General features: G+C 38.1%; 2 protein-coding genes across 5 annotated transcripts in view; one reads left to right on the forward strand and one right to left on the reverse strand.

The window, feature by feature from the left end:
* CPNE3 (copine 3) overlaps positions 1 to 12,568 on the forward strand; it is a 35,875-nt gene extending 23,307 nt beyond the window's left edge. For 3 of the 4 annotated variants that reach the window (XM_067290262.1, XM_013956885.2, XM_067290261.1), the window contains exons 9-16: positions 319 to 405; positions 1,002 to 1,061; positions 1,981 to 2,114; positions 2,546 to 2,600; positions 2,698 to 2,749; positions 3,174 to 3,307; positions 5,437 to 5,673; positions 7,161 to 12,568. In XM_067290262.1, the coding sequence (XP_067146363.1) occupies positions 319 to 405; positions 1,002 to 1,061; positions 1,981 to 2,114; positions 2,546 to 2,600; positions 2,698 to 2,749; positions 3,174 to 3,307; positions 5,437 to 5,673; positions 7,161 to 7,271 (870 nt within the window). In that variant the 3' untranslated portion in view covers positions 7,272 to 12,568. The remainder of the gene's footprint in view (positions 1 to 318; positions 406 to 1,001; positions 1,062 to 1,980; positions 2,115 to 2,545; positions 2,601 to 2,697; positions 2,750 to 3,173; positions 3,308 to 5,436; positions 5,674 to 7,160) is intronic. The other variant, XM_013956886.2, reaches the window with a different exon arrangement.
* A 2,054-nt stretch (positions 12,569 to 14,622) lies between these two features.
* Positions 14,623 to 22,318, reverse strand: part of CNGB3 (cyclic nucleotide gated channel subunit beta 3) — a 71,178-nt gene continuing 63,482 nt past the window's right edge. The window contains exons 16-18 of the mRNA XM_067290011.1: positions 18,660 to 18,806; positions 15,387 to 15,561; positions 14,623 to 14,921 (exon numbers count right to left, since the gene is read on the reverse strand). Coding sequence (XP_067146112.1) covers positions 14,676 to 14,921; positions 15,387 to 15,561; positions 18,660 to 18,806 — 568 coding nt within the window. The 3' untranslated portion in view covers positions 14,623 to 14,675. The remainder of the gene's footprint in view (positions 14,922 to 15,386; positions 15,562 to 18,659; positions 18,807 to 22,318) is intronic.

Genomic DNA, 22,318 nt, shown 5'->3' on the forward strand with positions numbered 1-22,318 from the left:
GCTGAATCACCCTGCCTTTACAAAGAGAGTTTTTAGCACAATTCTCGGAGAGAAAATGGTACAGAATTTCTTCATCTGGTTGAAATAACACTTGTCTAAATAAATCTTTTTGTAAGCTTTTGGTAGAGAGAGGATTAACATTTTTCTCTGTCCTGATGATTTTTTTTTCTTGCTGATTTTGAGTGTGCTGAATTAACTTTTGTTTCACAGTGAAACAAACTGCATTTTTAATATAAGTATCAATCCTAGAACAAAGAATTTCTGAATGCGTTGCATAAGTGATATTTATCATGCTTTGTCTTTTTTGCATTCATGTAGGTTGAATTTGAATGCATAAATGAAAAGAAAAGACAGAAGAAAAAAAGCTATAAAAACTCTGGCATTGTGAGTGTTAAGCACTGTGAGGTCAGTAATATATTCTGGAATGACTGTTTATAAGTGTTCAGGTGCAACAGCTCTGATCTAGTATGCCTTCACCCTCAAAATGTCTGAAACTGTAAAATGTCTGAAAGTTACAGACACATTGAACATTTAAGGGGTCTGATTTCTATAAGGAGACAGATTAATATTTGACAGCTGAAACAAATGTCTGTCTTCCACTGTCTCCCCACTTTCTTAAAGTTGCTGTTCATGTGGCAAAAGTTGCTTATCAATTTTAAGGCCATTCCTGAACCGCTTACTTTCCCAACTCACCATATTATAGTGAGTTATAATCTGTTAAGTCTGTCTTAATATATTGTGTTATAAATGATCATGGTTTTGGAGCTGCTTTGTTATCTGCCTGTAATTTTGTGAAAGTCCTGATTCTTATGTGTTGTGTGTGTGATGCATACACTTTAAATATCCTCACTGCAGTGGTGGAGGGACACCTAGAGAGTAAAAGCAGTGCTTTGCATTGGTGTAAAGACAGCAGATCTGGGATCTCAAGAGTTGCTCCAATAACACCTATTTTTCTCCTCTCTGAAAAAAAGTTAATTCCTGTCTTTAATTTTTATTTTTAGATCATAGTAGAATGCACCTTCCTTGACTATATCATGGGTGGATGTCAGCTGAATTTCACAGTAAGTTAATTGTATATTATTATATATATTTATATAAAATAGCTTTTGAATTTTTGGAGTAAACTGAGATATGCCATTGATCAGCTGTGCTCTTTGATTACTGTATTTTTTGTTCTGTAACATGGGGGGAAGAAGGGGGAACCATTTTTTTCAGAGTCCATCTAGTTTGTTTCTGAAAAATTATTTTCTTTGCCCTTGGTACAAAGCTCTGAACCTATAGTTATGTTTAGTAGGAACTGGCTGAGCTGTGTGGATGGAGTCCAAGGAGAAATTTACAGTTCTCTGGTGGTTAGATTTATTTTATGCTTCCTTTTCATAAGGTTCCCCCCCCCGCCTAAGATTTCTCTTTCAACCTTGATGGTGGTTTTCAAGGCCCTTTGCATAATGAAAGCAATACACAGAAACCAGGAGATGGGATCTGGCCCTGAAGTTGTTTAATTCATAAACCTAATGTGGCACAAGTGACATTAAGATTTCTTTACCTTAGCAGTGTGCTTCATTATTGACCCAGAGAAAATGATCTCTTGAGGTCAGAGAAAAAACTATTATGTGGTGTCTGGCCAATCTACTTATGAGTCTGAAGGTGCGTGTGGTAAGAAACAGGATGAAATTAATTTCATGGCTATTAAAAAGTTGCTGTGAATGTTAACTGAAAATAAACACAGCCCAAACCTGACAGGTGAAAGTCATTCCACCCCTTCTGAGGGATGCACAGCTTTTGCCATTTTTGTGGTGGCATTGTTGTAAGAATGTTAATATTCCAAGAAACCTACATCTAAGTATTGCACCTGCTGGATTTTTGTGTGTTCTAGTAAGCAGAGTTTATAACACTTTCTTGGCTTTTACTTTAACTTTGCCTGAGATTAGAAGCATGGTTTCACCTCTAACAACAATTTGGTATAAACATTGCATTTGACAGGTGGGGATAGATTTTACAGGCTCCAATGGAGACCCTCGCTCCCCAGACTCTCTGCATTACCTAAGCCCTAATGGAGTTAACGAATACCTAACAGCTATTTGGTCTGTAGGAATGGTCATTCAGGACTATGATACGTAAGTTTTAATTTGTTGTTTTTTAAATATGTGTACATTTTTTGTGGTGATTTTTTTAAAACAGGCCATAGTGTGGAAGATACCAACAAATATGCCAGAATGAAAGCTTTTGACCTGAACGAAGGTCTAAAAAGACTTCATAATCACTGCTCTGCTTGTGTTTAACAGCAGACAAGCAGGGCTTTTCATCTGAGATGTATATAGCACATTAATTTCAATAAATGTTTGAATTCTTGCTGATTTCATGTTAAAGACTTTTTTTGGTCCTAGACATGTTTACAGAGGGAAATTTCCACTTAATTTTCCCTCTTAATTCTTAATAAACAGCATTTTTAATGATAAAAGCAGCACTGATTAGCTCAATTTACTGAATTATAACAGCTTTTAAAGCAAAGCACTCACTTCATTTTCTTTTAAATTGCTTTTCTTAGAGATAAAATGTTTCCAGCCTTTGGATTTGGTGCACAGGTTCCTCCTTCCTTTCAGGTAATGGAATATGTAATGCATTACATCAGATAGTTAAAAGCATTACTTCAGGAGGAGATTGTATATGCAGACCTAACTGTCTTTCATGTATTGACAGGTGTCACATGAGTTCCCATTAAATTTTAACCCGTCAAACCCATTCTGTAATGGTAAGTCTCAAAAGTAACTTTTTCTTTTTCTAAAATGATAAGAGGCAATGGATCCCTGTGTGTTCCTGGCATCACTAACACAACTCTATGAATGATGATGTCAATGTTACCAATTTATGTTGGAAAAAGTATATAACCTATTAGACCGTGGGTGTGAGGGGATAAAAATATTTGAAAGGTGAATTGCGAAGCATGTCGATCTAATTGAATAGATGAGGAGTTTAACCATGTCCTCTAACAAATACCTTTGTTATTAGAAGTAGCATTTGGTCTCTCTAATGATTCATGAAAGAAACATTTTGAACAGCTGGGGCACAGTATAGGTAGGCTGTGAACAGTTCTCTCCTGTTGGTATGTCACTTCATTCTACTTCACTGATAATTTTGATATGAAAAATTAAGATGAAACTATTTTTGTTCCCTAGGAATCCAAGGGATTGTTGATGCATATAGGGCTTGTCTTCCTCAAGTGAAGTTATATGGGCCAACCAATTTTTCTCCAATTATAAATCATGTGGCAAGATTTGCTGCTGCAGCTACACAGCAGCAAACAGCATCTGTAAGTTCTTTACCATAGTGTGTGTATTTTTTTCCTGACTTTTTTGTTTCCCTTCTATATATATTGTTTTTCTCTTTTAAGCTTGTAAGTGTGCCTGTTTTGACAACCTGCCATTTACCCTGTGAAATTGTATTTGATATCCTTAAAACTAGGTAAAGGCTAACTTATTCTTGCAGGTTGTGCACAGAAATTCTCTCCTAAATTAAACTCTTCAGAGAGTTGAAGTAGCAACTGAAAAATATGTGACATTTTTATGCCATCTTTTATACAAAGTTCTTGCAGTGCTGTACAAGTATTGACGTCTAATTTAAGCCTTTGAATATAGGAGGGCGTCTTAATCTCAGTGCGAAAGTCAGCTACAGTCCTTGGTTTACATTGGATAACTGAGACAGAGAATTAAGCAATATAATTGAGAAATAGCAGATATAGCTCCTGACACCTAGGTACCAATATAGATATTGAACTGTCCTTACTGTAAAACTGTATGTGCATTTGTATGCATTGTGCCCTCTTCCCTGTTACAAATCATATGTGTGAGTTGCTGACCATATTAAGGATTAGCAAATTTGAAGACCAAGTCTTGACTATCAAAACACTTGGATAATAATACGTACAAGTTTAAGAAACCTAAACCCATATATATCCTTAATCATTCATCGTAGCAAGTATTTGTCTCTTACACATCAAAGAAAATCAGGAAATAAAGTTAGCAATTTTTGCATATAAAAGTACTTGTGGAAAACAATTTGGAAAAGAGCTGCAGATTTTTATTCACAAAGAAGTCTGTAAGGTTTTGCCTTGGTAGTCTTACGGTAGTAATTGTAATTAATATTTATATTAGGACAGTAGCAGAAACCTCCTGTCCTTTTTGATAGGCGTATTGCACTCACAAAAAGAGATTATTTCTACATGAATGGGAATATTGAAGAAATTTTGCTGCCTTGCCATTTAATGTGTATCGTAGATATTTTGATCTTGTTTTTCAATATGGGGGAAATGTAGGGCGAGAGAAATAAGTCCAACATGACATGTGTTATCATGCTGCTGATCACAGCCTGCTGATCATGGTTGCTTTGTATTCATTCTTGCTAGAGTGGGGGAATGGAGTGATGGGAGGAGATGTGTAAAGGTGGTACTTGAACACAGGAGATGAGGGGGAAAAATAATTATTTTGGATGGAGCTAGGGGAAGCAAAGTACTGAAGTGGAAGGCTTCTAAGGACACTGGGAGTACCAGTGAAACTTAAATCCATGTTGCCCAGTAATCACCTGAAATGAACCAAGTGAAAGAAGACAAGAAATTCACAAAGTATTTGATATTTTCTGAACTTTGTACTCCTAGTTTGTTCTTGATACTTACTCCAATCCAGAACAGAGGCTAACTTTTAGAAGCCCTGACAGTAGGGTAGAAGCAGCTCAGTGCAACTTGACTAAGTTACCAAAATACTGCAAGGTGATTTCAGATGCCTTGCTAATTAACTTCAGAAAGCAGCTAATATGCATGATTAAAAGAATTTGAACAGACAGTTTCAAAATGGGGAGCAATTAACCCATCTGCTAATACTCTAATCCTAGTGTCTGTATATAGAGCTTCATATTTCTATTGAAAGCCTTCCCTGCATATCAGAGCCCTAATTAGCCTCACTACTTAGGTTAAACACTCTTGTTGGAAGAAACCTGAATGGTTCCAGTAATAATACAGTGTGAAAATGATCATGCTCTTTTTCAGCACAAAAAGATGCATTTTAATCTATATTTAGGATTTTAGGAATGCAATGAATAAATGAAGGCCTGTCCTGTTTTGCTTGGTAGCACGCTTTTGTTCATCTGCTCTTAACTGAATGAAGTGAGGGGTATCACCTCTGGTCTGACAGACCAGACTGGAAAGGAATTATTTTCATAGATGTGTTCTGTTCTAAACCTAAATAAACCACCTTTTGCCCAGAAAAAAGTACTTGGAAGATGAATTAACTGTTGATTTGTTTGGGGGGGTTGTAAGAGAGAGGAAGGGTAAGGGTATTTACTTTGGGGAGTTTTTTAAAAATGTCTTCCTTAAAAGGTTGCTTAATGTTGCTTGCATATTATCTTGTTTATTTCTTTGTTGTAACACAGTGTTTATTGGTTTGACAGCAATATTTTATACTTCTGATCATAACGGATGGTGTAATAACAGATCTTGATCAAACTCGAACTGCCATAGTTAATGCTTCAAAATTGCCCATGTCCATTATCATTGTTGGTGTTGGCGGAGCAGACTTTGATGCTATGGAGTTTCTGGATGGCGACAATGGAGTTCTTCGGTCCTCATCAGGAGAACCAGCTGTCAGAGACATTGTCCAGTTTGTGCCATTTAGGAAGTTCCAGAATGTAAGTAATCTTAATTGTGTGCTTAATAAATATTGTAGAGGAATGCTGGGTTTGCTAGAATATCATATATATAGTTCTGAGCCATTGTAGTGTCCCTAAGATGAACTCTGAAGTCTGAGATATGTCTTTATCAAATGCTTTAAAAAAATAAAGGGGGGGGGCGGGGGGAAGGAACAAAAGACTTCTTGGGCATCTGTAGAATTTCCAGTAAGTAAGCCGATTCAAGTTTAAAAGACTCCTTTGCACTGCATTTCTGACCAGTTGTTGCAGGGGAATGACCTTTGTAAATCTCCCTCAGACTTGCTTCAGTCTAAACAAATGGATACATTGTTTATTCGGGAAGAAGATATCAGTGTGATTTTCTTCTTATGAAAAAGTGTTTTTTATTGTGGACATGACCATTTGTGGATTAGGGGCCACTATATGTGTCACTTTTTTAAGCAGTGTTAAAATCCTAGGCTAAGCCAAGGAGGTGGTCATCATTAGAAACTGTGGGTGGCCACAACAGTGGGCTTAGTTTTCATTTTCATTAAAGCAAAGATGCCAAAAAATAGGAGGTGAAAGAATGGAATCCTTATTTGCTGTACAACCCAGTAAAATGTGCACAGGCTCATACAGTCTGTCCTTTAAATGTCATGTCTCTGAAAAAAGGTGATTTTTAATAAAATTCAAAATTTCTTTGAGGTGGGGAAAATAAGACCAACATAAACTACCTTGAAGATTCATAATTTTAATATCAGTCCTAACGTGTTCTAATTTTGTTTTTTAATTTTAAACCTGTTAATAATAGTCTTTATACCTTCTTGTCACTTTTCATACAATTTTTTTTGTATAATTTTGGTGTGACTCAGGCAAACTGAAAGGAGAGAGAGAGAGAGAGAGCAAAGTCAATACAGAGTATGTTTACTGAATAATGCCCTTTGATATAGAATAACTAGCTTAATATTCATTATAAAGCTATATATTCAAATGCTTTCCTTTTCCAGAAAAGGGGAAATTTTTGTTCAATGGATACTTTGTCTTGCAGTGAGTCCCTGTAGAGGACTTGCTCCATAGCCATGCAATTACGGTGGATGAGAACTGGGGTCCGAGGTTACAGATGATTAGACAAGCCCCTGAAGGGAAGTGTATTGACATGGCTAAGTTCCATGTCTGCGGTGTGTGTGATACATACATACAAATAAATATGTATGTATGATATATATGTGTGTGTGTATGTATATACACACATATATAAATTTCATGTCATAAAGATACTTTCTGGTATGCCAGCACTACAGACATCCAGTTTGTATGACTTTGGTGGAAAGAGGCACTCAGCTGGTCACTGGTAGTGGGAGTGGAAGGGTAAAGATGGCAGGGAAGCTTCCCTCTCTCCCCCAAGGGCACTGTGTAAGTTCCTCTGCAGTTGCAGCCCTTAGGATCTCCTCTAACTGTTAATGGAACCTGAAACTTGCTGGGGTTTTTTTGTTTTTGTTTTTAATAAGGCTCCAAAAGAAGCTCTGGCGCAATGTGTCCTGGCAGAAGTCCCTCAGCAAGTGGTGAACTACTTCAGCACCTACAAACTGCAACCTCCTAAGAACCCTGCTGCAAAGTGAAGGGCTTGAGCAGGGGGGCTAAGACTTTGTGCCTTCTTTTCTTGGTGTACCTACAGGCTTTGGTTCTTGAGCTACTTTTATTTACATGTATATACACACACCTGTGTGGTAATGTCTATTAGCTTTTGCCCGCAAATCAGTACTTTGCCAAAAAATTATAGTTGTTCTAACTATTGATTTGTGGAATAGGAATTATGTGGGTGCATTTTATTTTAAAAAGTAACAGTGAAAAGAAAGAAAGAAGTTATATACTGAGGGAGAACAATTGAGAGTGTAATGGCTGCCTTTTACATTTGTTGGATAAATATGTCCAGTGAGATGGTTCAGATACTTTAGTGGGGATCTCCACAGAGTACTGCTGTTTCTCAGTGATTATAAATGAGGCTGATGTGCAGAAGAGGGTATATCTACACCAAGCAGATAAAAGTATGTATGTGCTTCGACAAATCTGGAATGCTTCATGCTTCTGTGTCTATTAAGCTACCATAATAGAATCTTGTCACAGTAGTGGCAGAATTAGACGAGTGCCAGAACAGGGTGTAAAAGCCGTCCTTGCTTGCATGCTTCACATTTGCGGCTTTAGTGCCTTTTGCCAGTGCCTGGGATTCAGGGCCATGTGAATATTAGCCAAACAAGTCCTTAAGTGTAACTCCTTTGTAGTACATGGTCTCTCAGTGTATTACAGGAATAACCAAGGTGAATCGAGGTAAACCTCAGACATGTCAGAAACATGCTATTGGCCTTCAAGGCTAACGCTGTAGAGGCTGTAAGATATGTTTGAGTGTGTACTATGCTGGAAATGGGAACTTCAGGTTGTCCTTTGTCCTTTTTTCTTCTGTAAAACAATCACATATGACTATTGAACTTCAGAGGAGCTTATTGTGAAGTGGGAATTCACTTTACGATTAAAAATTTGTTTTCTCAGTTTTATAACTGTATATTACCCAGCAAAGGTGGTTCTTGAAGGTGGTACATATTTTTTACCAGTTTATCGTATTTTGAATCATGCAGCTTTTTGATTAGCTCACTAATAAAAAGTGCCTGCAAAAAACAGTCTTCCCTCCTTGCCCACAAAAGGAAGATTTAAGAAAGTCTCTAAACTCTAATCTTATAATCATGCTGTTTTTCTCTAGGGCAGACAACTTCTTTTTTTTTTTTTTTATTTTCTTGCTTTAAGTTTTCTCTTCACCATTTTTGTCTTGCAGAATAGAACAAAAGAAAGTGTACGTCATGATGTATTTGCTTAGTGAGCAGACCAAATTTTCGTGTCTCCCAGTGGCATTACTGCTTGCTGTTGTAAGCAGTCTTTTCTGATCCTGTCAGTGCAGGTAACATACTTGGATGTAAAGGTCTGATTTATCACTTCAAAATGCCCATCCTAAACATTCATTTTGCATTTAAGCATTTGAAGTGTTTTAGAATTAGGCATCATCTGACTGATCTGATTTTGAATGGTTTAGCTGTAGCATGTTAGAACAAAGTGAACTAACGCTAAATTTAACCTCTTTGTGGGCAGTCGAGGTTGCACCAGAACGTAGCGTATGTGCCTTTTTTTAGTTGCTGGAGCTGCTCTGGTTTTATTCTTATTTTTTTCCATATGAGTATAATCCTGTCAAAAGTCTGAATTCACATTAATATTGATGGCTGAAAGATACGTATTGTGATTGCCTTACACATCCTGTAAAGCACACCAAATGGTTTGTAGACAGTTGCCTCATTATCAATCATGAATTAATATATTATTCCCCACTCTCTCTTTCCGTGGGGGCTCCCAAATAGTTTTGATAGTGAAATACTGAGGAAGAGATTTTGTTTCATATTAAGCCAAGCTTATTTTCTTTTTTTTAATCTCATTTATGTTTTTGTTTTTTATAAAAATCTGCAGTCATCCTTTATTGGTGAAGTGCAAATATGTTATTACTTTATACATGAAATGTAATGAATTGTCATGTCAGAGATGGAATGAAATATTAAGATCAAGGAAGTAGTTATAATAAACCTGAATCACAGCTGCAAATTGATATAATACAGTTTTGGAGCTGTAAACTGTTTCATAGCTAGGTGTTCCATTTGGAGAGAGAATTAGATGCTTTGCCCAGATTCATTGTAGTGGACACATACTACTGATAGGAATACAGAATACTACTGAAGTTTCTCTAAGCTGTCTGCCAAAAAAATGATGCTGCATCTGAGTTACCTTACCAATTCTGTCTTAGGTTGCAGTGGAAGTGGATTTAAATGCAGTTGATGATGGTAATAGGTATTTTATATCAAAGTTCTGCTGCATATAAAATACACAAAACTTTTTAGTTTGGTATTCTATACGTAAATTCTGAGTTTCTGGAGTAGACAGTTAATTTGGATTATTTGGAGTATTTGGAAAGTGCCCCCTTACTCCTCATGCTTAGGGAATTAAGCAGACAGTGTATCAGTGACACCTGCTTCTCGAAGTGCTCAATTATATGTAAAAGAAGAGTTTCAGAACTGAGAGCAGCAAGAACCGTTTTTCAGATGATACCTCTCTTAGAGGTATACAGCTAACAGCCTGTTGAAAAGTTTGGAGACTTCCAAGTTAGGAAGGTTAGGTATCCTGAGGCAAGAAATGCACCAATTTGTGAGTCGAGGGGTGGAGGGTATTATTCTGTTGTTTTTCCTTTTTTTTTTCTTTTTTTTTTTTTTTTAATATGAAACTAATTCTTTATTAGCTTGATGGTGACAAAGCAAGTGCTGTCAAAGTTCTTTGCAAAGTGAATGTGCTTGTAGGTCACTTGCACCACCTTGTGATAAAAATGATGTATAGCAATCTTCATAATCAGATGCTTTTTGCCATTTAATGGTCTTAATATGTGCATATGTACAGCAGAGAAATAACCATGACCAGAATTTTTTTAAGTACTTTCTATATGTATTTCAGTTCTGATTAACTGATTTATAATGCCTATGCATTAAAACTGTACTTTTAGTATACTGATGAGCTTTCTTATTCAGCATTTTCTATGAAACAGTAAACAATGCTTTTGCAGTTGCTATAATTAGTATTCCACAGGCTGCAGATGGCTCAGATATATAACAAATATTACCAGATGAGAGGGGAAATGCCTTTTTTGCTCAGTTTTTACAAATGTGCACTGTATATTTTATAAAGCATAAGATACTGGCTTTAAACAAAAAAATGTTCTGAAGTCAGTTTAGCAGTGAGTTTTTCTTGCCCTTGCCACATTAGAGTTTCCCCATTCAGGCTGCTCCATAAGGTTATGGTCAATTTTTCAAGTCCTTTTTCAGAGAGGCACTCTAAGTAGAGAGGCATGAGGATTTGTATGTTTATTTTTAGTTTTCAAATATACTGTCCTACTTTACCCTTCATAATTTCTTGGCATTTAAGTACAATCAAGTCTGAGATACTTTATAGGGAAGCTGAGAGGTACTAGAGACACAGCACAGTGTGGTACCATAGAGAACCTGAGCTTTGATACTGCAAGTTGCATCATCTAAGCACTCTGCAGTAATTCACTCAACTTCTTCACAAGTCAGGAATCCATAGGGTAGAATTAGTTTCTGGAACAGCTTAATGTATCTTATGTCAAGACCTACTCCATGCATTTCTTTAAAGCATCTGGCCTACAATTTAAGCTATGCATGATGCTTGCACACAGGTGAGTTTCTCTTCACTCCCACTTTGTCACTGGGATGAAGAACAAATTGCTCCACCAAAACAAGGAGGGTAGCCTATTCGCATGTTGAATGGCTCCTTAGTAGCAGGCTATAAAATGGATAAAATGTCCTGCACCTAGCCATCATCTTTCCCATGAGGCCTTTTTTCTCTGTTCTGTTATATGACTGCTTATGAGCCTTCCATGTGAAGGAGTTCGGCACATATGATCCTAGAGATGGAGGGCACTGAGGAGGGAGAGAAGGAAAGCATGTCTGCTACAGACAGGGTGGCTTCTGATGAGCTGCTTAGAGTCTGCTAGTAACTGGCAGAACACCTTTGCTCTCACATATACATGATTTGTTTTACTCAGTAATGGATGCTTGATTACTTTCTGTAAAAGCTCAGACTGTGAAAGGCTGTGGTTCAGCTGTGTCTCTCTCGTGTAAGGATGAGATTGAATACTCCTCACCTGATCTCTCGCTGGTTCAAAGCAGGGGTATATTACTCCTTAGCAGTTTTTAAAGAGGCTGAAACTTATATACGTTGCCTTTTCAGTAGTGTCTGATGAACCAAGGGGAGGTATCTAGGTCTGCAGGAGAATGGAAGACAGTGCTCAGTTGGGAAAACTAATCCTAACTAGGCTACTGCTATCCTAAGGTGGTATCAATTTAAGCAGGAACAGTGTTCACATATATTCACCTGTGTACTCATGCTCTTAGACCTAAAGAGGTTGTTACAAAGATGATTCTGCTGTGTTAGAAGGTTCCTTTGTCCTGGCTACCTTGTGCTGTGTGTTATTTCTTTTGGTGAAGACCCTACAAATAGTTAGATTGTAGGCCCCTTCCTGCCTCTCCTGCCCTACCCCCAAAAACAAACGAAAACAAAAAAAACAACAAAACCTGGAGGAATTCTGGGTAGTAAAGGGAAAAATACTCCATCTACAGAAAAGTAGAAAGTCGGAAGAAACCAGATGGGTGCTAATTCTGTGTAGCCGTGATCTTATGCAAACACTGACATTTCTCCTCTTTTTGGGTCTAAAGAACTTGAGAGCTGTGCATAAGTTGATAATTCTGAAGACAGAACTGACAGCCTTTTCTGCTAACCTGAACTGTTGAGAGCTGTAGCAGAGCAGTAACTCATGTGGGATGCTCTACTGCTGCAGTGTAACTCTGCTGCAGACTCAGCCCTTACTTTGTAATATGTCAGTGTATGACTGATGAACATCAATATGCCAACAGCAAAAATATTTGTTTTGAAGTTACCTAGCAGCATTTGTGCAGGCAGAAGGGGGTCAGATCTCTTGCAATAAGAGCTCCACTTACCAATACCAAAATCTTAAAATCTGGGGGATTATATACTTTTCTCCCCTTCCATAATGATTTGCCATCTGCCTCAAAAAGTGATGTAAGAACCATATATTGTAATGAATTCATAGATCCTTACTCTCAGAAGGCCTTGTTTGTGAAGCAAGCGTTCTGCACTATTTCTAATTTTGTTATTGTATCTAGATGTTCCTGGATGTGCAATAGATGAATAATTCTTTATGATGTCTCTTATCATTTTCTACTTCTGTTATGAGATACTTTTTTATTTTTACATACCAAATAACAAGTATTATGCAAATAAAGATGGATCTTATCATGTAGCAGTTAAACCTTGACCTTATTGTTAATGAAGCAGAACTTTTTTTTTGAGAGAGTGTTGTTTTTTAGTCACCCCAGAGAACATGTGGAATATATAACATACAAAATTCGGTCATCTAGCTTTTATTCAGGCAAAGTTCCCACTGATTTTAGTTGGGTTGCCACCTTTCATGGAATCACAGACTAGTTGGGGTTGGAAGGTACCTCTGGAGATCCTCTGGTCCAATCCCCCTGCTTGAGCAGGGTCAGCTACAGCAGGTTGCCCTGGACTGTGTCCAGGCGGGTTTTGAGTATGTCCCAAGGATGGAGACTCCACAGTCTCTCTGGGCAACCTGTTCCTGTATTCAACCACCCTCACACTCAAGAAATGTTTTCTTGTATTCAAGTGGAATTTTCTGTGTTTGAGTTTGTGCCCATTGCCTCTTGTCCTGTCAGTGGGAACCGCTGAGAAGAGTCTGGCCCTGTCCTCCCCTGCCAAACCTTCTCTTCTCCAGGCTGAACAGTCCCAGCTCTCTCAGCCTCTCCTTGTATGAGATGCTCCAGTCCCTTAATCACTTTGCCTTTGACTAGAGAAGCTCAAGGGCTTTATAGAACAGACCTGCATAATATATAGCCCATAGGGTCATATATAGCCTGCACAGTGAATTGTTTCATTTCCCCATTATGCTTTCCTTGTATCTTGCTCAGCTGGACAGCTGAGCAGCTGTGAAGCCTGCCCTTACAATGTCTGGCTGGTCTCTGAAAAACAGCTTTTGTTCCTGGAACTATCCTTCCAGTAGGAACTGAAAGTGGATGGGGAGAGGAGGCATGAACTTGTGGAAGAGAAGGATTTGAAGGGTTACTGGGGTTTTGGGGGTGGCTTTCTCTTGTTTTACCTTAGTAGTTAGTGTTTCTTTAGATGCATGTGTGTATTGTTGTTACCATCTGTAAGTGAACAAAGCAAAAGTAATTGATGATTTGATGTAGAATGCTGACAGTGGGGGAGCCTCTTGTTAGAAAGCTGTAGTCCTCTCAGCCGTGGCCCTGGTAAGGGTTTACTTCAGTTTACAGATATGATATAGCCCAGTCCTTGTAAAGCACAGGTCTCGCTCACACCGTGTGATGGAGGTGAACAATTGTAGCAGTCAACACATTGGCTGGAGCTGTTGCACCAGAGACAAAATGTTAAATCCTGCTTTCTGTAAACAACCTTAATGGTTGCCATGGTGGCCACTTCAGATACAGGTTTGTTCAAAAAGTTAACCAGTTATCAACTGCTTGCACTGTCTTCAGAGAGCATTATTAATGCCCAATGATCTCTTAAGGAGATCAAACACATAAGTCAGCAACCCGAAGTTATAGGTCACTTCTGGGGAAAGCAAACAAACAAACAAACAAAACCTTATGTCAGTTTTATTCACCAGAGTCAACAGAGACAACTGGAGCAGAGGCTTCTACTTTCAAAAAGTTGGCAGTAATTCTGCAGTCTGCTTGCCCTTTGTGGTTTTGTGGGGGGGGGGGGGTTGGGGGGGGAGGGGTGATGGTCAATTTAGCCCTCTCTCCCAAGCTAATACACATAGCACACACAGTTTTCGGCACTGTGCCATGCTGGTCACAAAGCAAGTCACCGATTAGAAGTATAAGAGGAGGAAAGAGAAGGATGGAGAGAAACATGGCCAACCTCAGCAACAGTAATGCAGTAACAAGAAAAAGGATAACTATGGGAAACCAGAAAAGAAAATAGAAAAGAACACATATGAGAATTAGAAGCAAACTGAGCAATAGGAAGAGCAGCAGGAAAGAGAGAATAAGAGGAGAAGGAAAAGGAGAAGCAGGAACAAGACAGAGTAATAGGTAATGGAAAGCATGGACAAAACAAGAAACAAACAGTCCCGAAATACAGTCTGACCTCTAATTCCTACCACACCAGAAGTTCTCTCTTCAGGATCAAGGTCAAAAGGTAAGTATACAATAATTTGTCCAGTTGTCTTGGGAGAGGAGGAAGGGAAGAAAAGGAGCTGGGGTAGATGATCACTTGAGCAGTCTCTACTTTTGTACCTGAAAGCAAGGTCACGCTAGCCCTCTGATTTCAGCAAGACGTTAGATAGTGTCTCAGCCCAAAGCACCCATCTATACCTCTTTCTTCTCTTCAACTTCAACTTTAAGGATCTCTCTTTCTCCTGCTATGGGGGAAGGAGACATACTAATGATTAGAGACTTGTTAGTGATTTCTCTGTGCGTAACTGCGCTTGGTGTGAGCTTAGTGTCTGCATTCGGCTTTTCCTTTTGTGCAGGGGGTGCAGATGAGACAACAGGCTCCAGAGGTTTCTTAGCCTCTTGTTCAGGGTTCTTCCCATCTGCTTTAGCTTGATTTTCCTAGAAATGAGAAGTTACACATTTCCAATTGCTGCAGAGGAAATTCAAGCAGTTCTATTTTGTATATGTAGTGGTAAGTCACAGCGTGGGTACTGTGATTAAGATCATGCAGGGTACATAAATTTGCGTTCAGCTGCTGAAATTCAATTTCTAAGTGAAAAATGCTATTTCAAAATGAAGATGTCAAAATAAAACCTAGGAAATTTTGTGGGTAGTGATAGTATCTGCTTCTCCTTAATACAGCAGGATGAAATAGACAAGTTTTGGGGCACACAAACCTTCAGGAAGATTTGAGACAAATTTTAGAACCAGTGTTTACAGAGATTAGGTACAATGATTAATATCACACCTACTGGGAGCTTTTGCCATTGATTACATTGATAAGGCTACATTTTCTTCTACTCTTTCCAAGTTTTCCCACTAGCTTCTCCCTGGAGGAATCTATTCTGCTTTCTGTGGCATTACCTGAACTTCTTGTTCTCTCTTCAGCTTCAGCAGCACAGCGAGGCCTGTTTTTCCTTTCTCTCCGAGCATTGCCTTGAACAATTTTGGAGTTTCCTGTTTCTGCCCAAATAGACTGGCCAAGCACCGGGGCTGTGGCGGTCCAGGAGCAACTTTCCCCTTCTCCTTCAGCAGCATCCTGGAGACAGGAAAGAAAGAGAGCACACAGCAGTGCAGTGAAACTGGGAAAAGTTCATACAAAACTTAAGTTCAAGGATGAAGATCTGACAAGTTTTCTAGCCAATTTTTTATTCCAGTTCCAGTGGCCAAGAACAAGCTGGAAAGAGCAAGGCTTTTATCCTGGTACACTACTCTGGTAGAGCTTATTGTAAATTGGAGGCTGCTGTTCTAATCTAATCTGGAATTTCCTACCTATGTCCTATAGAATAAAGAAATACAAACTCTGATTAAGGTATCATAAAGCAGATAGGAGCTTTATAAGGTGCAAAATAGTTGTGTGTGTTGGGCCAGAGTGGGGGAGAGATGCCTTGTACCTGGTGTACATCTCTCCTGTCTGGCCTTCTGGATACAAATTCAGAGCATGTTTACTGCTCTATTTGGAGTCCGGCTGATGCTTGTGGAGGTAACAGTTCACTAACTTTCAGCATGGCTCAACTCTCACGGCTCTGGTTAGAGAGTGGCATTTATTTTGGTCTTCCTCCATACATTACCTTTAAGATATTAAAATTACTAGTGCTGCCAATCATGGGGCAGACTAGATTTTCATAGCCTTCCATCACAGTCCTGATTTGCAGTCATAACAGCAGCAAGTAAAGAACCATGAAGGTGAGGATTAGATGAGAGTTTCAAGATAGATAGAACCAGTGAAAAGCAGCAGACTCCCCTGCTTTCAGTTTCTATTAGGTTATGGTACAGTTTTCAAAGCAACTTTTCTATCCTTGCAAAAGTCCTGACTTGAGTTTTTTTGTGAGCCAGGACTATTCTGGCAGCCTAAAATACAGTAAATCCCATAATATTGCTACTTTTTTTGAGTGTTTTGTACTTTGCAACTTCAGGAATTTCAGCAGTGAAGATTTTACTTTATTTATTTATTTATTTTTGTCAAATTAAGAAGGTACGCTTTAGCAGCTTCCATGGATTAATTACTTAAGCACCATACAGTGAATATCAGGTAGGTGATAACAGAACAAATTTATTGCTTGAATAACTCCTTTGAGTTATATCAGGTAGTTTATTCCAAGAGGTCTTTTACAGGTCCAGGAGGGCCAATATAATTCCACAGAGATCTTCACTGTAAACTTTTCAGGACAGAGCAACTAATGGTGCGATTCCAAAATTGAACATAACTGCAAATCTCTATCAAAACTGCGCAAATATCCTATTTGTGCCTGGTTTTTCAGGACACATGGCTGCCATACACAGAGCATGGGAGCTTTGGGATGAATTAATGGATGCCCAGACAGGCGAGCAGAGTACACGGCCTCCAGCACAGGATACCATGCTTAAAAAAAAAAAAAAAAAAAAAAAAAAATCCTGCGTATTTTGTAAATTACACATGATATCCTTAGGTAAGGCTGATATCTAGAAAGGGCTTTGGGCCCAAATGTGAATATATACATGGAGGGTGGCTAATGATTAAGCTCCTGCAGTTGGGAAAGGCTATCTAGAATTTAATGGCTTGGCAGGGTAAGGTGGGGGTGGGCAAGGAGACAGGAGAAAGTGGTGTGAGACAGAAGCTGAAATAACAAGTAGTGTTGGTCATACCACTATTAGAAAGAAGCTGGAGACAAGGTAGGAAGAATAATTGCTGGGGGGCTATCAGTCAGTGGCTTTCTTCTACCTTCCCACCAGTTGATGCTGGTTTTGAAAATCAGCCTCTCTGAAGACCATCAGTGTGAAAACACTTACCAAATGGGCAAGATCTGTGTATTTCCTACTCCCATGTTTGGTGCCATGGACATCACATCAACCTTCCTGTCTCATTCAGGGATCCATCGTTGAGTCTGGAGTATATAAGCTCCCTTCAGTTCACCTGGGCACCAGTGTTGTTGAGAGACTAGCTTTTCCTGACATTTTTTGTCACAGGCTCCCTGTCAATAAGCTCCCAGTGACTGGCTGACGTGTGTGGTTCTGCTTGCATTCACCTAGAATCTAAGCTCCTCAATGTTTTTGGGTATTAGGCTTCATTATACTGTCTTGGATTCAGGTTTCCTTTCTCTCTTGCTAAACCTTATACCACGAACAGGAAGTGCCATGGGCAAGAGTCCAACAGACCGTTTTGGGAAACACCCTACGGACTAGGCACTTACGCTTTTCAGGTGGCAATAAGCCCATTCTGCGTCTGCGTTTCTTGCTCCTCAGGAAAGTGATTCTTAAGATACTACTATTTGATAACCAGGATTGTTGAAACATGCCTAATGCAACTGTTTACCGGCACTTCCACTAAATATGTTGCTCCTGTACTATGTTTCGTCTCCTCTGGTGGAATTTCAGATCTGGGAGGTTTTCCACCTTTTGATATCAATGCAAGGCAACAGTTCAGAACAGTAGAGTGCCAAAGTATGCTAATAATGAAAAACTGTTTCACATGTTTAGGCCTTTTAGATTTAGAAGGTAGCAAAACACTTTCATAATTTTGTTTTGACAAAATCTGGCGATATTTTGCCCTTACAAAGCCTGGGGAAACTCACCCCAGCAAACTACAGCCAAAGCAAAGTAAAAAACAGTTTCAATGTGAAATCCTGTTCCAGAATCCCTTTGCACAAAATGCACACTTCTCAGATGGGTGTACGTATCTCCGATCTTGTGAGGCCTTACTTCAAATGCATTCCTATCTACTCTTTAGGATTTTGGAAATGTATTCAAGTCTGTGGGTACGTTAAAGCTCATATCTATAGAGTTAATTGCAAGGGCTCAGTTGCACCTTTGAAAACCTGCTCCTTGCCTGACATCTGTCTTGCAATATCTATCTTTCTTGGGTATATAAGGAGTCCTGATATGTATCTGTACCTCCTATTTTTTTTGTTACCTTAAATATATTTTGGAGAAGACAACTGCATTCAGAACTTCATTGTATTTACCACATTTCCACAGCCCTTGTCATCCCCGCCAAGACCATGGCTTCCACTAAATGCTATCAGAAAAAAATTGACATCTAAATACAAATGTGTTTATATTTGTTGCTATTCCAGGAAATGAGTGCAAATCTGTCTAGAAGCTACAACTGTTCATTCCACAGCTAAACAATGTGATTTAAAAATTATTATTAGGACATACTTTGCTTTCTTCATCAGAATCTTTTCTGAGTCAGGATAGTGTACCAAGATTTCATTGAGGGTGGTCTTGTCTAAAACGAAAAGGTTGGCAAAACCATGAGCCACCACGTTGGCAGTCCTCCGATTTCCTCCACCCGCTGCTAATAGGCTGGAATGAAAATAAACATGGACAGTCAGGTTGTTACTTGCCATCGTGAGGAGTCTCTTTGCTGGTGTTCGCCACTAAAGTCATCACAAGGTTCACTTACCCAACTGTTATCTCTGGTATTCTGCAAACTCTTTTTGCAGGTAGGATAGAAAATATTTTTTTGCCTCAAGAAGGCAAATTGTCGCTACTGGTCAGGACTGTGCTGATGCTAAGGACTGAGAGAGGTCTTGCTGGATAGACACATTTCAGTGCAAGGACTGCATTTGTTTTAGTCTTCATGTGAACTTAGAATTCCCTCAATTTTATTGTTGAAAGTGATTTACATAAGAAGTAGAGCAGCACACCTCTGATATTATTGAAAAAGTTATTTACAGTGAGTGAATTATTCTCCATCCCAAGAATTTTAATTTTCCTGAGCAAATAATTTTTGTGGGTCTCTGGTTTTCAGTCTTCTCACATATCTCATCTAATGTTTGCATGTTGGCAAACTGAATAATATGGATTGAGAAGGTCTTTCAACCTGACAGTTAAAAGTGTGTCTGTGTGAGAAGGCAGCTGTTTTGTTTTAAAAATAAGGCCTTAGGCCATCTTAGCAAACAGTAGTTGAGCATAGGAATGATATCCACATAAAAATATGTTGTACAAATAACAGTTAAGTTGCTCATCTTGCGTTAAACAAACAAAAGGAAGAGACCTCACTTCTCAGCTGTGGTGTTAAGCAAGAGAAGTTGCATTTTATTCTTAGTGTTAAAATTTGCTTTATCCCTGTATTAAAGGAGATCCACCATAGAAAATTGTTCCTTAACTGTTTCTCTGAGAGTTTATAAAGAATATTCAATAATATCCAAATTTAAAGGTTATTAGTAAAGGATAATGTGGATCCTATCTTCTATTAAGCATGATTTAATATTTATCCTTAATTAAGGATATACTAATATTTATTTTTAATTTTAAGGATGTTTATACAAGGTATTTATAAATATTAGATTATACTGATTATACTTGATTTATAAAGCATAACATGAGACCTCTGCAATTGTGTGTATAAGATTATTTTTACACACATGCAAACACACATGTTTTTGTGACCTAAGACAGCAATCAATATATGAACTCAAGTTGAAAATGCAGTGTATCAGGTTCTTTTTAAAACAATTATGTACAATTCCTCAAATAGAAAAATAAGCACCTGCACAATAAGGAGAGCAGCTAACGAAAATTCCAACCAACTTTGTTCTGATGAATCGCTTTGTAGCAAATCATTGAACAATCATTTTCAGGCTCTTCCAAGAGAAAGCCCATTTCATTGAGGCAGACTAGGACTAAAGAAATCATTTTTTTTCCTTATAGTAATGATATGAGGTGAATTTTACAAGTAAGGCCTTGCTCAAACAAAATCATCTTTGACTAAGGACAACATTATGGACTTCATGACTGGGTCTGTTTTGGCCAGTATGCTAAAAGTTAGGTGGTAGACTAAATCTTTAAAAATAACTACATTCATCTTACAGTAGTCCTTGATGCTATAAGATCCATATTAATAGAGACATTGCTTTTTCTGCCTTACATTTTTTCCTCCAGTTATTAGCCTAAAATGCTGTAATATTAGTGTGAAAGGTTATCTTTTGAATTCTCATGGTAGCAATTTTAATTTAGAAGTATCAAGCTGTCAGGGTGATGAGTCAACTTATCAGTTTGTCTTTTATAACTGATCTCTGTAGGAAGCTGCCCTTTGCTGAAATTAGCAAACCTGATGCAGGAAATGGTGTGCTCATCTGCTGAGCGCCCAGGGCTGCGGCTCCCCAACCCAGCCCTAGCATGTGTATGGAGAGAGCTGGTAAGTCAGAAAAAGAGAAATAGATCAGGATCTTGCTTCTGAGCAGAATGTCAAATGCTAAAGCTCACTGAGAAGCAGCAGCTGCTGCCTCATGGGAAGTTCTGGGCCAGAGCTGAAAATTTAATTTTTCAGAACACTAAATATTCTATTGAACTTTAGCTTGTTTTATAGATGATAAAATAACATAGCTGTTGAAAGGCTAAAGCTGAAACCAAACTTTTGCAGAAAATCCTGTCAAAAATTTACACATAATAGAGAAATGTTTTAATTTTTCCAGAATTACTGTTTTCTGATGGGAAATTGTGCTAGTGTAATAACTGACAAAATGGATGAATGAAGACATCTGGTTTAAAGTGTAAACTTCTCTGGGCTGATGAAGTATTTTGTTATAGTTTTCCTCTCCTGAATTTCTCAATTATCTGTGCAGACAGGCTCCCATTAAGACAGCAATCTGTTTGCCTCTGATTCTAAGATTATTTTGCATCCCCAAACTGATATTATCTATACAAAAAAGTAGTAATGAGTGTAAGACATTAAATGGAAGGCAGCTTCTATTACTTAGTCTGTTTCTATAATGATTTTCAAGAATGAAATTCGCAAAGAACTGGTTTGAACATTAAACTTGCTTTGGTCTTCTAGTGTAATTCAGGAAAAATGCAAACACATTTTGAACATTGGTAAATTTTTGAAATACATGAAAATTCTTTGTTTTCTTCAACTCCTTTTCCGATAGAGACATTTTAAGGATGATTTACATGCATTTTGAACAGAGTAAGACTAAATAGCAAGTATCTTATATACTGAGAAAGAAGCTGACATATTTCTCTAAACAAATATTGAATCAGAAGTCAGAAGAAAATCATGACAGTCTGATACCATGGTGATAACCATGCTATGAATACTGGGGTAGAAGCTTGGATGTGCTAAATGAAGCAGTATTTCATCCCTTAAAGAGTTTTTTTTTTTTCATTTTCTTCTGCTGTATGGTATTCAGAAGACCTTGACAGACCTTATATAGAGAAGTGCTATATAAACTCATTATTTTCTAATGTACCGCCACAAGGAGGATAAATCTCTACTGATATACTTAATGGTTCAGGTCTTTGTTTTTCTTCAGTTTTGTAGACTGTTGTGTATTTTCTGTGTATCCCAGTTGTTGTGTATTTTCTGCTCAAGTTTATCCTCAAGATTAGGCTATTTATATCCAAAGTGCCTGTGTCTGTACTGGTACTCTTGTAAGGATGTCATGTTGTCTTCGCCAACATGGTAGGTCAATGATGAATAAAACAAGACTAGAAGTGTAGGCTTATAGCATTGCTGAGGGTTTTACTGACATATTGCCAGTATTGACCATATTGGCAATTATATGCAGAGTAAAATATATTGTGTAATGAAACTTTGGTCATTGTGTGGGTCTCATGTAGAAAGAAGCGCTCACTTTTATTAGATTAAAAGTTTGAAAATCCCTTCCTTGCATTAAAATCAATCATTATCATTTCTCGTGTTTTTTAAAAAAATATCCTCACTCCAAATCCAGAACTCAGAAATAATTGAAAACTTTATGTGGGTTATGTATCTAGGCTGCTTTAGCTTTTTTCTTTTATATTTTCAGTATCCAGCCCTTATTGAAAACCAGTGCATTCTCAGCCTTTCCACATAGATTACAACACAGCAT

Source organism: Apteryx mantelli, chromosome 2 (genome assembly GCF_036417845.1).
Source record: "Apteryx mantelli isolate bAptMan1 chromosome 2, bAptMan1.hap1, whole genome shotgun sequence".
Classification (NCBI taxonomy): Eukaryota; Metazoa; Chordata; class Aves; order Apterygiformes; family Apterygidae; genus Apteryx; species Apteryx mantelli.